This window comes from Mesoplodon mirus (genome assembly GCF_964341445.2).
Source record: "Mesoplodon mirus genome assembly, chromosome: 2".
NCBI lineage: Eukaryota > Metazoa > Chordata > Mammalia > Artiodactyla > Ziphiidae > Mesoplodon > Mesoplodon mirus.
In genome coordinates this window covers 93,311,783-93,325,743 of record NC_138977.1, presented here as the reverse complement: position 1 = coordinate 93,325,743, position 13,961 = coordinate 93,311,783, and the positions used below count along the sequence as shown (strand labels likewise).

Below are 13,961 nucleotides of genomic sequence, written 5' to 3'. Positions count from 1 at the left end.
CCCGCGCACCGCGATGAAGAGTGTCCTCCGCTCGCTGCAACTGGAGAAAGCCCTCGCACAGAAACAAAGACCCAACACAGCCAAAAATAAATAAATAAATTTATAAAATATGAGTGATAAATACAAACAGATATAAAATCTACTTCTAGAATTTAGGAAGAATTCCACATTTGAAAATTAAATTATTAAACAAGCTTTACTAAAATGAATCAACATTAAAAATCTAATACACTGCTTTGAAGATTTAATAAATTTCAACAATTGTAGAAAAGTACTTGGATATTCCAAATATTAATGAATTAATTAATCAAAATTCCCCCAAAGAAATATAAATATGTAAGTCAATTTTATATACCACATAAGAACATGAACAATGACAAAGAACAAAAGAACTAAAGAATAGTTTCTCCTGAGAACTATTCTGAAGGTTGAAAAACATTCTTTTAGTTATTATACTCTTAACAGAAAAACTTACAGAAATAGTGTATTCGTTTCCTAGGACTGCTGTAACAAATTACTGCAAATTGCTGGGTGGCTTAAAACAACAGAAATTTATTCCCTCACAGTTCTGGAGGTTACAAGTCTGAAACTTAGATGCTGGCAGAGTTGGCTTCTTCTGGCGGTTCTGAGGGAGAATCTGTTCCACGCCTCTCTCCAAATTTCTGGTGATTGCTGGCAATCCTTGGTGTTCCTTGCCTTGTAGACACATAACTCCAATCTCTGCCTTCATCTTCACTTGACATTCTCCTTGTGTCTTCTGTGTCCAGATTTCTCTTATCTCATAAGGATACCAAACACTGGGTTATGGCCTGCCCTAGTCCAGTATGACCTCATCTTAAATTGATTACACCTGCAAAGGTCCTATTTCCAAAAAGGTCACATTCACAGGTTCTGGTGGTTAGCATTTCAATATATTTTGGGGGGGGCCATAATTCTATCAACTCTCTGGCTCCCCCAAATTCATGTCCTTCCCATGTGCAAAATACATTCATTCTATCCCAACATTCTAGCATCAACTCTAAGTCCAAAATCTTATCTAAATCAGAATGGGTAAGACTCTGGGTATGGTCCTTCCTGCGGCAAAATTCCTCTCCTTCCACACACCTGTGCTACTAGAAAACAAGTTACCTCCCTCTGAAATAAAATGGTGGAAAAGGCATAAAATGGTCCCATTCTGAAAGGGAGAAAATAGAAGGAATAAAGGAGTTACTAGTCCAAAGTAAGCTTGCAGCCAAGTAGGGCAAATTCCACTAGATTTCAAGGCCTAAAAATAATTATCTGTGTCTTGATACTCTGTCCTCTGGACCTGCTAGGGCAGCCCCACCTTCTCAGCCCTCAGGTACAGCCCCATCTCTTGGCTCACGGTGGCAGTGGCGCTGCTTTCTGGCATCAAGGAAGAAATAGCCCAGTCCCCTGGGTCTATGGTAGTGTAGCAGGTCCACCAGCTTTTGAGCTGCCCTTGGCAGCCCTGCTGATCTCTGAGCCACCTTCATTCTTCCCTTTTCTTGAAGGAGAACATATGTTCATAACTCTAGTGGCCTGTTTTCTGCTAGTAGGATCCAAGAAGTTTAGCCTTCTTTCCTTGTATCCTGTTTCTGGCCCTTTCAGCCCAAGCTGGCAGTGTTTCTGCTGAGGTGATTGGTTGGGTCTATGAGTCACTCACCTACTCTCTTTGTCTAGCCACACTCTCAGCCCTGCCTCCAGAACACGCTATCTGGGTAGGCTAAGACTTTTCCAAATCATCAAGTCCCAGCTCTTTTTTTGCTTAGCAATTCCTTCTTCAATCTATCTCTTTCCTTCACATCTTACCACAAGCAGCAAGGAGAAATCAGGTTGCACCTTTCATACTCTGATTGGAAACTTCCTCTGCTAAATATCCAAGTTCATAACTTGTAAGTTCTACTTTCCTAAGAGTATACCATAATTCAGCCAAGTCCTCTGCCATTTTATAATAAGAATTACCTTTTCTCCAGTGTCCAATAACATGTTCCTCAATTCCATCTGAGACCTCACTAGAAGAAACATTCTTATTTCTGGACAAATTCCATTCATGATGATTTATGTATTTTGTAAATAACAGAAGTTTTCTCTATAGCTTTCCTCTTTTTTCTGAGTTTTCACCAGAATTGCCTTTAATGTCCATTTTTCCACCTACAAACTTTTCAAGGTAGTCTAGACTTTTCTATCAGGCACCTCAAAACTCTTCCAGCCTGTACCCATTACTCTTCCAGCCTGTACCCAATTCCAAAGACCCTTTTAAGATTTGTTACAAAAGCATCCCACTTCCTGGTATCAAAATCTGTACTAGTTTCTTAACGCTGCCATAACCAATTACAAGAAACTAGATAGCTTAAACAACAGAAATGTATTCCCTCTCAGTTCTGGAGGCCACAAGTCTGAAATCCAGATGTCAGCAGGATTGGTTCCATCTGGAGGTTCTGAGCGAGAATCTTTTCCACACCTCTGTGCCAGCTCAAGTGATCGCTGGCAATCCTTGGGGTTCCTTGCCTTGGTAGACACATCATTTCAATCTCTGCCTCTATCCTCATATGGCATTCTCCTCTGTGTCTTCTGTGTCTGAATCTCCCTTATTTTACAAGGACACCAGTTATCAGATTAGGGTCCATCCTACCCAGTGTCACCTCATTTTAACCTTTTTAAAAATATTTATTTATTTATTTATTTATGGCTGCATTGGGTCTTCATTGCTGTGCGTGGGCTTTTCTCCAGTTGCGGTGAGCGGGGGCTACTCTTCGTTACGGTGCACAGGCTTCTCGTTGCGGTGGCTTTTCTTGTTGCGGAGCACAGGCTCTAGGTGCACGGGCTTCAGTAGTTGTGGCTCGTGGGCTCTAGAGTGCAGGCTCAGTAGTTGTGTGCACGGGCTTAGTTGCTCTGCGGTATGTGGGATCTTCCAAGACCAGGGCTTGAACCCGTGTCCCCTGCACTGGCAGGAGGATTCTCAACCACTGTGCCACCAGGGAAGCCCACCTCATTTTAACTTGATTAAATCTGCAAAGATGCTATTTCCAAATAAGGTCACATTCACGGGTACTGGGAGCTAGGACCTAAATATATTTTGGGGGGCGAGGGGTGCATAATTCTACGCACTACAGATAATCAATACTTCCTTCTAAAAAATAAAGACCGACTACAATACTATACCAACAAAACAAAACAAAAGTAGAACTAATAGCCAACTGTTCCTTATCAATCTAACTTATTTAGGGTCCCTATATTTTAACTAAACTCAAAATTTTATTAAGAGACTTTTATTAGACTGTCTTTATGACAAAAGCTTATTTAAATCCACATGCAAAAGAATGAAGTTGGAACCTTACCTTATATCATGCATAAAAATTAACTCAAAATGGATCAAAGACCTCAACATAAGAGCTAAAACTATAAAATGCATAGAAAAAACAGGGGAAAAGCTTCATTATGTTGGATTTAGCAACGATTTCTTAGATATGACACCAAAAAAACAGGCAAGAAGAAAAAAATAGATAAATTGGACTTCATCAAAATTTAAAACTCTTGTGCATCAAAGGATAAAACTGAGTGACAAGGTAAGCCATGAGATGGGAGAAAATATTCACAAATCACATATCTAATAAGGGATTGAAATCCAGAATATACAACCAATTCCTACAACTCAACAACAACAGAAAACAACCTGATTAAAAGCTAGGCAAAGGATGTGAATAGATATTTCTCCAAAGAAAATATACAAATGGCCAATAAATACACAAAATATGCTCAACATCACTAATCATTAAGAAAATACAAGTCAAAACCAAAATGAAATACCACTTCACTCCCATTGGGATGGCCATTATTAAAACAAAAAAACAAAACAAAAAACCCCAGAAAATAACAAGTGTTGGTGAAGATGTGGAGAAACTGGAAGCCTAACATTGCAGGTGGGAATGTAAAATGGTGCAGCCCCTGTGAAAAACTGTATGGTGGTTATTCAGAAAATTAAACATAAAATTACAATATGATCCAGTAATTCCATGTCTGGGTATATCCCAAAGAACTGAAAATAAAGACTCGAATAGATACTGTACATCCATGTTCATAGCAGCATTATTTTCAATAGCCAAAGATGGAAACAAACCAAATGTTCATTGACAGATGAATGTTTAGAATGTGGTATATGCATACAATGGGATATTATGCAGCCTTAAAAAGGAATGAAATTCTGACACATGCTACAACATGGATGAACCTTGAGATTTAAGTGAACCTTAGGCCTAAGTAAAATAATTCAGTCACAAAAAGACAAATATTGTATGACTCCACTTATAAGAGGGACATGGAGTAGTCAAATTCATAGAGAGAGAAAGTAGAATGGTGGTTGTCAGTGGGTGGGGGAGGGGAGAATGGGGAGCTAATTAGTATTTAATGGGTACAGAGTTGTTTTTTTTTTTTTTTTTTTTGGGGGGTATGTGGGCCTCTGACTGTCGTGGCCTCTCCCGTTGCGGAGCACAGGCTCCGGACGCGCAGGCTCAGCGGCCATGGCTCACGGGCCCAGCCACTCCGCGGCATGTGGGATCCTCCCAGACCGGGGCACGAACCCGTGTCCCCTGCATCAGCAGGCAGACTCTCAACCACTGCGCCACCAGGGAAGCCTGGTACAGAGTTTTAACTGGGGAAGATGAAAAAGTTCTGGAGAAGGATGGTGGTGATAGTTGCACAACAATATGCATGTACTAATTGCCACTGTATACTTAAAAATGGTTAAAATGGTAAATTCGATATTATGTATATTTTACTTACAATATAAAAGTAATGGGGCTCTCCTAAGCAAATTATCAGAATTAATGACAGATTACTATTGAACTTGATTTTTACCAATGCTTAAACCTCACTTCAATAAAGTGCCTTTGAATGTTTTCTGTTTTACTAAATTCTGTCTGTGCAAGACAAATGAATATATTACCTCCTGAATTTCTTTTTCTAGTAGCTCCACTCTTTCTCGAAGGTGTCTCCTCTCTGTGTCAATAGAAAGAAGTTCCAGTCGAACTGAGCTGCTTTCTCCCTCAGCTTGATGGGCTTTGACCTCCCAGTCTTCAGCACGGTCATGAAGCATCTGAAATCTATCTAACAAATCTTGATTTTCTCTTTCCTGGTTTAACCACAATTAAATTGTTTCTAAATTAGTCATCATCACTCACTGGAATACCCATGTCATAACATATACACACATTGGGATTTTTGTTTTAATTTAGGAAGCATAAGCTATCTGTGCAGACACTATACTAAGAAAGATCTGTATGAAAATATACAAAGACAGTAGGCAATATCTCCACTTTCATATGTTAATATCTAATAGAGGAGAGAGCATAAAGAAACATGAAAAAGTTAAAAAAAAATCAGTCTTAAATCCAACCTAAACAATGTTTTTTCACCTTAGCAGCCATTAAGGTCTCCCATCGTGACACTTCAGTTATGTAATTATGAACTCTACTCTTCATTTCTTCTTTTTCTTGCACTGCTGCTTCTAATTCCAGTGAAATTTGCTATAAATCAGAAAATTGAAGACAAATCTAAAAATGAATGTAGCACCTAATGAGTTCTATTTATGTTCAAATAGCTCTTTCTGAATTTGGGGAATAAGTGAGAGTAGGAAAAAAGGAAAACTGTTCCTGACTGTTATTTTCACATGTTTTTCTTGACTGATCTTGTCTTTTTAACCAGATATTACCATATATCTCCCACAATATATGTGACCACATATCTGGTATTTAAACTAAGGGCTAGCTACGCTCAGGGGCTGACATTTAAAAAAATTTATATATCAGCAATATGCTCTATAATGAATAATTTTTAAAAATAAAATATTTAAAATAAGAAAATCATTGGTTTTCTTGTTGTAATCCTTTAATAAACCAGCACAAACAAAACCAATACCTTTTAGTATTTGCCATTCTAAAATATTAATTAATTAACTTACAGGCATATCTCTAAGCCACTGGAAGTAAATACGAATAATTAAAATCTATCATGGGTCTTTAAAACACAGCAACTTTGCCCTGGGAGTGATGCTGAGGTCCTCACCCAGTAGGGTAACACCGATTTCTGCCATAGAGAACACCATGCTCCCAGCTTCAGGATTCCTTGCAACAAAGCCCACAATGGTGAGGGGACTACAGTTGTACCCATTAGACACTCCGTAATATACCGCAGTATTCTAAACCACATTTTAAAATAGCCTTATAAACACTATTCTCCTTAAAGAATTATTTTTTTGTTGTTGATATTTATATAATTAAAATTTAGAAAGCGTATTTAGAGCTTCAAAATTTAGCAAACAATGAATATATTGTATAACTGTATACTCTAAAACTATCAAAGTTTATGCATTGTGCTCATACCTGGTTTTCTCTTGCCACTGTAGCCAGATCATCCTGTAATCTTCTGTTCTCCTTAAAAGACATTTCTTTAGATCTTTCTACTTCATCAAGTTCCTTGTGAGCTGCATCAAGCTGGCGCCGGAGGCTGCTTATCTCACGGTCCCGATTAATCAATGTTTCCTTTAGGTGGCTGTTACATGGGTGGTGTAGCAATAATAAAGAAAGCTTTTTGGAAAATTTAGTTCATTTAAAAGAAAACTGTTGTACTCTGATTTAAGTATACTAGGAATGCAAGAAATTACAACTACTCAACCTATGGACTGGGAGAAAATATTTGTAAATGATGCAACCAACAAGGGTGTATACCAACAGCTCACACAACTCAATAACAAAAAAACAAACAACCCAAGCAAAAACTGGACAGAAGACCTAAATGGACATTTCTTCAAAGAAGAAATGCAGATGGCCAATAGGCACATGAAAAGATGCTCAACATTGCTAACTATTAGAGAAATGCAAATCAAAACTACAGTGAGGTACCACCTCACACCAGTCAGAATGGCAAATATTAAAAAGTCTACAAATAACAAATGCTGGAGAGGGTGTGGAGAAAAGGGAACCCTCCTACACTGTTGGTGGGAATGTAAATTGATACAGCCACTATGGAGAACAGTATGCAGGTTCCTTAAAAAACTAAAAAGAGAGTTTCCATATGATCCAGCAATCCCACTCCTGGGTCTATACCAAGACAAAACTATAATTTGAAAAGATACACACACCCCTATGTTCATAGCAGCATTATTTACAATAGCCAAGACATGGAAGCAACCTAAGTGTCCACTGACAGTGAAATCTATAAAGAAGATGTGGTACATATATACAATGGAATACTACTCAGCCATTAAAAAGAATGAAATAAAGCCATTTGCAGCAACATGGAGGGACCTAGAGATTATCATACTAAACAAATAAGTCAGAAAGAGAAAAACAAATACCATATGGTACCACTTATATGTGGAATCTAAAATATGACACAAATGAACATATCGAAGAAACAGAAACAGATTCACAGACAGGGATTGTGGGTGCCAATGGGGAGGGGGCTGGAGGAGGGAAGGATTGGGAGTTTGGGATTAGCAGATGCAAACTAGTATTATAGAATGGATAAACAACAAGTCCTACTATATAACACAGGGAACTATATTCAGTATCCTATAATAAACCATAATGGGAGACTTCCCTGGTGGTGCAGTGGTTAAGAATCCACCTGCCAATGCAGGGGACACAGGTTCAATCCCTGGTCCGGGAAGATCCCACATGCCTCAGAACAACTACGCTTGTGCCCCAAAACTAGTGAGCCTGCGCTATAGAGCCCACGTGTCACAACTACTGAAGCCCGCGTGCCCTAGAGCCCATGCACTGCAACTACTGAAGCCCGCGCACCTAGAGCCTGTGCTCCACAACAACAGAAGCCACCACAATGAGAAGCCTGCGCACCGCCAACGAAGAGTAGCCCGCGCTCACCGCAACTAGAGAAAGCCTGCGTGCAGCAACGAAGACCCAATGCAGCCAAAAAAACAAAAAAAAACATAATGGAAAAGAATATGATAAAGAATATATATATATAACTGAATCACTTTGCTGTATAGCAGAAATTAACACATTATAAATCAACCATACTGCAATAAAATTAGAAAAAATAAATTACAACTACGGCATTAAGATACTGATTAATTAGGTGAAGCAGATGTTTTAGATCTCTACCAATTATTATGTGCAAATAAAGTCATAAAATAAATTTATTATTCCAAAAGTCAAGTAAAAACAGAAGACTTTCAAGTGTTAGGAGCAGAACATAAACGATTCAATTGGCAAACACTTATTTAATGTTTAAGTCCCCACTATTATATAATATGTAAGGGTGTATAAAATAAATACAATTAGTGACTTTTGTCTTGAAGTAGAGACCAGTCATAAAATGTAAAGTCTTGTAACAATGTTCAAAAAGGTTTAGATGTGGAATATATTTAACACTGGCTACTAGGGTAATCTAAGTTTTAATAATTAGGGCCTGCACAGGGTAATTACAGTAGAAATAAGGAGCAAGTAGGTATGTAAAAGAATAATTAATAAGACATAATTGTTTAGATGTGGATGACAGAGGAGGGAAGAAAGTTAAAGAGGATAACATTTCCATGCAGGAGACTGAGAAAATAACTGCTACTGGTAAAAATAGGAAAATTGAAAAAGAAATTTTCCTATTGCCAGATTGCTATTCAAACAGATAAAGCTGCATTCACTGAAAATTCCTAAAAAAACTGGATGCCGGTCCATTGATTACTTACTTCATAGAAGATTCATACTCTGAGACTGTTATCTTCATCTGAGTAATAGCTTTTTCCTATAGAAATTATAAAAATATGTAAGATTCTAAACCATTCATATAGAAATGTCTTCATTTGAATTGATACAATGTCACATTTATATAGTTTAAATCCAATTACATAAATTATGTTATAAAAGAAACCTCCAAGTAAACATATTTCCATGTACCAATTATATTTCATATATTGGCATATTTCTACCCACTAAGAATTTGAATTGTTCCTTGAGTTTACTCTAATCATATATGATAAAACTGTATTCTAGAAATAGAACTTTTAAGATTCAAATTATTGGTATAAAATGAAATTTAAACACATTAGGAGATATGGCCTTGGGTCTTAGGAACTTGTACACAGGCAATAAGAACTGCATATCTAAAACAGAGAATAAAATACGCTTTTCTGTTCAGATTCTGGATAACATTACTTAACAGTCACATACTTTATTAGCTAGGTTTTCATGCAAGTTTGCAATCTTTTCTGTCTTCTCATCTACAGTCTCCTGAAGAATGTCTTTTTCTTTGTCAATAACACCAATGGTCTTTTTCATTACATGAGCCTCTTCATTCTGTGAAGTCATCTTGAAGTGTAGTTTATCTATAAATGAAAAAGAAATGTTTGTTAGACAAAGTAAATTAGGATTCGCAAAAACAAAATTTAAGAATACTTACCTATTTTTTCCTCCAGTATTTTAACTTGTGCTTGTGCTGATTCAAGTTCACTTCTTTTCATGGAAAGTTGGTGCTGATAGTCCTCAAGTGACCGCTGTAGCTGCTCATTTACTAGCCTAAAGAGTCAGTGGACAAAAACAAATGGTATTCTTTATCTCTGGTAGAAATAATTTTTTTTTAAATGAAAGATCTTAAAAAATATTTTTCTTATTTTTAAAGTTTCTTTTATTCCTTATTTTAAAGCTCTTCCAGTATAATCAATGGTATTATACTATATATATTATTCCTTTCTTCAAAACTGTTCCATCTTCCTCAAAATAATACGGTGTAAAAATCAAATTAATTGTATACTTTTTTCTAGAGGCTTCCTAGTAGTTTTAAAGCTTTTCTCAGTTTCCTAATATCAACCCTCTTTCTCTTAAAATCTATTTCCAATAGTCAAGGCAAAGGAAAAGTCTTGTTTTTACAGAATGGCCTAGCACTTCAACATCCTGACCATCCTGACCTGCAAGCTTTTAATTCTGCTTCCCATTCTGACTTTTTTTAATAGGTAGTCAACGGGAGGTCATAGTAAACAGGGGAATAGGTATTTACTGTAGTGCAATGAGGATTTAAGACTAAAGATTGGTTTCAGGGAGAAAAAAAAAAAAAAGGACATACAGCAAAAATAAAGACAATTTCAGACGAATCCCTTATTGATCAGTAAGATTAATTTTTTTTCAGAAGTAACAAGAATTTGCTCTCATGTCATCTAGGGTCTTTGGAAGCTTTTAGTCCTGGCCTAGGAATTCTTAGCCTGGCCTTGCTGGAAAAACATGGCTCTCACGTTAGGCTATTTATTGGGGACTTCCACAGGTTCCTTTTAGGGTTTGTTTGAAGATGAGATAGTAGAAGATACTGAAGGTGGCTTAGCTTAGAATTGCCTAATATGGAGGAGGCTGGATTCTGAAACCACTAGTAAGATGGGACATCTCCCACAGAAACGAAGAAGTTTTACATGCAACACTGAAATATTCTGAAACACAAAAGACATGACCCTGACTGCTCTAATAGCAAGTGAATGATGACCCAGAGGCAGGGAGGGAAGTCAAGGTGAGGCTGACTTCTTTAGAATTGCACAACCAAATAAAACCAAGTCAGAAAGACTCTCGGTTCAAGCAATTTTACTTCATAAAATCATCTGTGAGGTCCAGGTGACTCACTGTATTCAAGTTGCTTGTAAAAGCTACAGCTATTACTCTGAGGGATATAACTACACGGAGTGGAGAAAAAAGAAAGCTAATATTCACTGTACTGATAATTTACAGACATTACCTCATTTATTCCTAGGACAGTTCCATAATTAGAACCATTATCTCGATATTATAGAAACAAATAAAAACTTGTTCAAGATGGCAAAGCTATTAAGGCAAAGAAAATATATAAATCCAGTTTAGTCTTCCCTGATATCAATGTTTTTCTACTACATCACATTGCCTACTACGAAGAGCACAGGACATCTTCTATGTGGAAGGGAAAATGTCTGCCAGTAAGCTATAAAGAATCCTTTCAAAAACGGAATGGCTCCCAGAGTTCCTAATGAAGGACACTGAGTAATTGGCAGTGCTTGAAATCCTAAGTAGAAATGTAAAGATTTTTTTACATCTAAGTTCATTAGCAAAGTTAATTCCTAATCAAAGTAGCGTTGATAAATGAAGGCAGGATAAAATCTTGATTGATTATACATAGAAAGGAGGCCCTTAGTGAGTCTTAAAAATAGCTTTGCCTTTTCATATTCTAGTGTAGGCAGGCAAGGGAATAACAGAGATTCCACACAGACCTCGGTGGTAACTTTCTGACAGAAGGATTGCTGCTAAGATAAAGGTCTTCTTAACGAAAGAACTGAGGTATAAAGTTCATAGGAAAGAATAGTTGAGTGACTATCATATTATTTGTCATCATAGTGTTTGGAAAGGAAAATTTGAGAACCTGTTGAGAATTAAGTTGCTAGGATGAGCTAATTTCTTAGCTTCGAAAGTGCTGTAAGCAAAAAGCAAAGGGAAGTGATGACTTCCCACCAGAGAGTGAAGCAATAAAACTTAGAATCAAAATTCTAGCTCTCTACTTACCAGCCATGTGGCTGGATAAGACCATCTCTCTGAGCCTCAAATTCCTCAGTTTTATTACAGTACATGGATGTATACATGCTCTCATCTTAGGGGGCAAAAGTAATTACTTCTCTTCATGATGCAGTACATTTTAAACAAAGACAGCATCATAAAGGGTCCTTTATTCATAAGAAGTGTTCAAGTTGTAAAATGGAGCTGAAGATCCATCTAAGAGGCATAGGTTTGGAATTTTAATGGCCTCTTAGAAGAAAGAGAGATTGATATGGTATCACTGTTTTTTAAAATTAATTAATTAATTAATTAATTTTTGGCTGCGTTGGGTCTTTGCTGCTGCCCACGGGCTTTCTCTAGTTGCAGACAGCGGGGCTACTCTTCGTTGAGGTGTGCAGGCTGCTCATTGTAGTGTCTTCTCTTGTTGCGGAGCATGGGCTTTAGGTGCACGGGCTTCAGTAGTTGTGGCTCGCGGGCTCTAGAGTGCAGGCTCAGTAGTTGTGGTGCACGGGCTTAGTTGCTCTGCGGCATGTGGGATCTTCCCGGACCAGGGCTGTGTCTGCTGCATTGGCAGGCGGATTCTTAACCACTGCGCCACCAGGGAAGCCCAGTATCGCTGGGTTTTTTGTGGGGTTTTTTTGGTATCCCTGTTTTATTTCAGATGTCTCCAAGACTCTATGGTTATGACCCACCGCTAACTGAGAAAGTATCATCTCTTGATAACTGAGAGAGGGGGAAAGGGATCAGGACTGGCTTTTCTTTCACGTTTCTGCAAAAGGATGATGATTTATATCTGGTGGTCCTAGGTCCCTTGGCCCTTCTAAGTCCAGTTCCATGAGCTCAGCTGTCCTTACTTAGGGCCCTGGCTCCTCTTCCTGTCTTGGTAGAAAAAAATGTTAGGCATGCCTAGAAGATAATTCTTAGGCATGCTAAGGAATCTATGAGCCTTATCTAAAATGGTTCTCAATTAACAAATAAATACTTCTCAAAGGAGACCAGTTATATTTGGTTTTCTGAATATACAAACACACTCTACTATAAAAGCTGATACTTATTGCCATAATAATAACTCTAACTAGAGCTTATGGGCTCTTTCCAGGAAAATCAGCTAATGCATTTATTTGATCCTGGATAAGTACATAACCCTCTAGTTTTAAAGAAGGTACACAGAATAACTAAAGACTAAGGTGAAATGAAAACAGTCTGACGGTATTTTCAGCTGCAGGAATCTAAATGTTTAGAGCATCATAGCTAGCAGTGGTAAGGATTAAGGCTATTGTCCTCTGCTGCTGCACCATGAGACTAGACCAAAGATCCTCTATTTGGACAATTAGAGACTGTGCTTGATATAGAAAAGACTGTTTGGTGGCACTGAAATTTGATGAAAAATGCCTAACTCAGGAAGGGAAAGAGAAAATGGGCCCACCAGGTGGGTGAAAAGGAATATATGCTTTATCTATTTGAGTATCAGCTTCTTAAATGTCTTCATGTTAAGGGAAACAGAACTTGATGTGATTAAAGGGACAGCAAGATCTCTATTAAACATATCAAAAGTTGCATGAGGTTTGGACAAGGCGACTTTATTTCCATACAGTGCTTGGTATTATGTTTGTATTGGGTTCAGCTTTGGATGTGAACTTGACAGCTTCATCTCATGGTTCTAATGTTTACCGATGTATACTGATATGGAGAATGTGACTGACACACCTTCCTCAGAGACAAGTCTGATATTTGTCAGAGCAAAAAAATGTTATGGAATCCTGCAATCCCCCCATTATTACTTGTCTCTGTTTACAGACAAAGGTAAAGAGAAAATTCTCCACAACCCATTCCTATAACACAGTGACTGGATTATTCCTAGGTGAGGGAAGTAGCAGGCTGGGTAAGAGAAAAGGGTATTAGTATAGCAGAGAAAATGCCAAAGTAGCTGCATGGTAGGGGATCCAAGGGAGGGCACTGAAAGCTCTGTCTTATAAGACTGGAAAGGGCATCCTGTGAGGGAAGGAAAGGGGAGTTATAGCTACAGTTTGAAGGAAAAAGCAAAATGGACTAAATGCAGCTCCAATCATCTGGACACAAAGTGGAAAAGGATAGACTAGTAATTCTGGGTGATAGAAATATACCATGGTATTTGTACTTTGGAGTTGAACATAGACATGAACCAGAGGGGGAGAGGCCATTCCATTCAGGTAGCTCTCCTTCATAGGATATATGTAGTGCCTTGCAAGGAAAAAAGAAAAAAAACAGAAAAAGAAGCTTCTACCTTAGTTCTTCCTTAATTAAACAAACAGCTAGCTCTTGGTCTTATTACATAGTTTGTTTTGATTTTGTGTGACAAATGTTTCCTAAATCTGGCCACTGTTCCTCAAGTTCATTGCCACTGTTTCACTCCAGACACATTGTCTCCATTGTCTGCCATCAGTCTCTTAAGACTCCAAATTCACCTTCCCT

The 13,961-nt window shown here is 37.8% G+C and overlaps 1 protein-coding gene across 7 annotated transcripts in view; it reads right to left on the bottom strand.

The window, feature by feature from the left end:
• Positions 1 to 13,961, bottom strand: part of CEP135 (centrosomal protein 135) — an 87,239-nt gene that overhangs the window by 23,398 nt on the left and 49,880 nt on the right. For all 7 annotated transcript variants that reach the window (XM_082609231.1, XM_082609230.1, XM_082609227.1 and 4 more), the window contains exons 16-21: positions 9,412 to 9,527; positions 9,183 to 9,337; positions 8,702 to 8,757; positions 6,378 to 6,546; positions 5,412 to 5,522; positions 4,943 to 5,128 (exon numbers count right to left, since the gene is read on the bottom strand). In XM_082609231.1, coding sequence (XP_082465357.1) covers positions 4,943 to 5,128; positions 5,412 to 5,522; positions 6,378 to 6,546; positions 8,702 to 8,757; positions 9,183 to 9,337; positions 9,412 to 9,527 — 793 coding nt within the window. The remainder of the gene's footprint in view (positions 1 to 4,942; positions 5,129 to 5,411; positions 5,523 to 6,377; positions 6,547 to 8,701; positions 8,758 to 9,182; positions 9,338 to 9,411; positions 9,528 to 13,961) is intronic.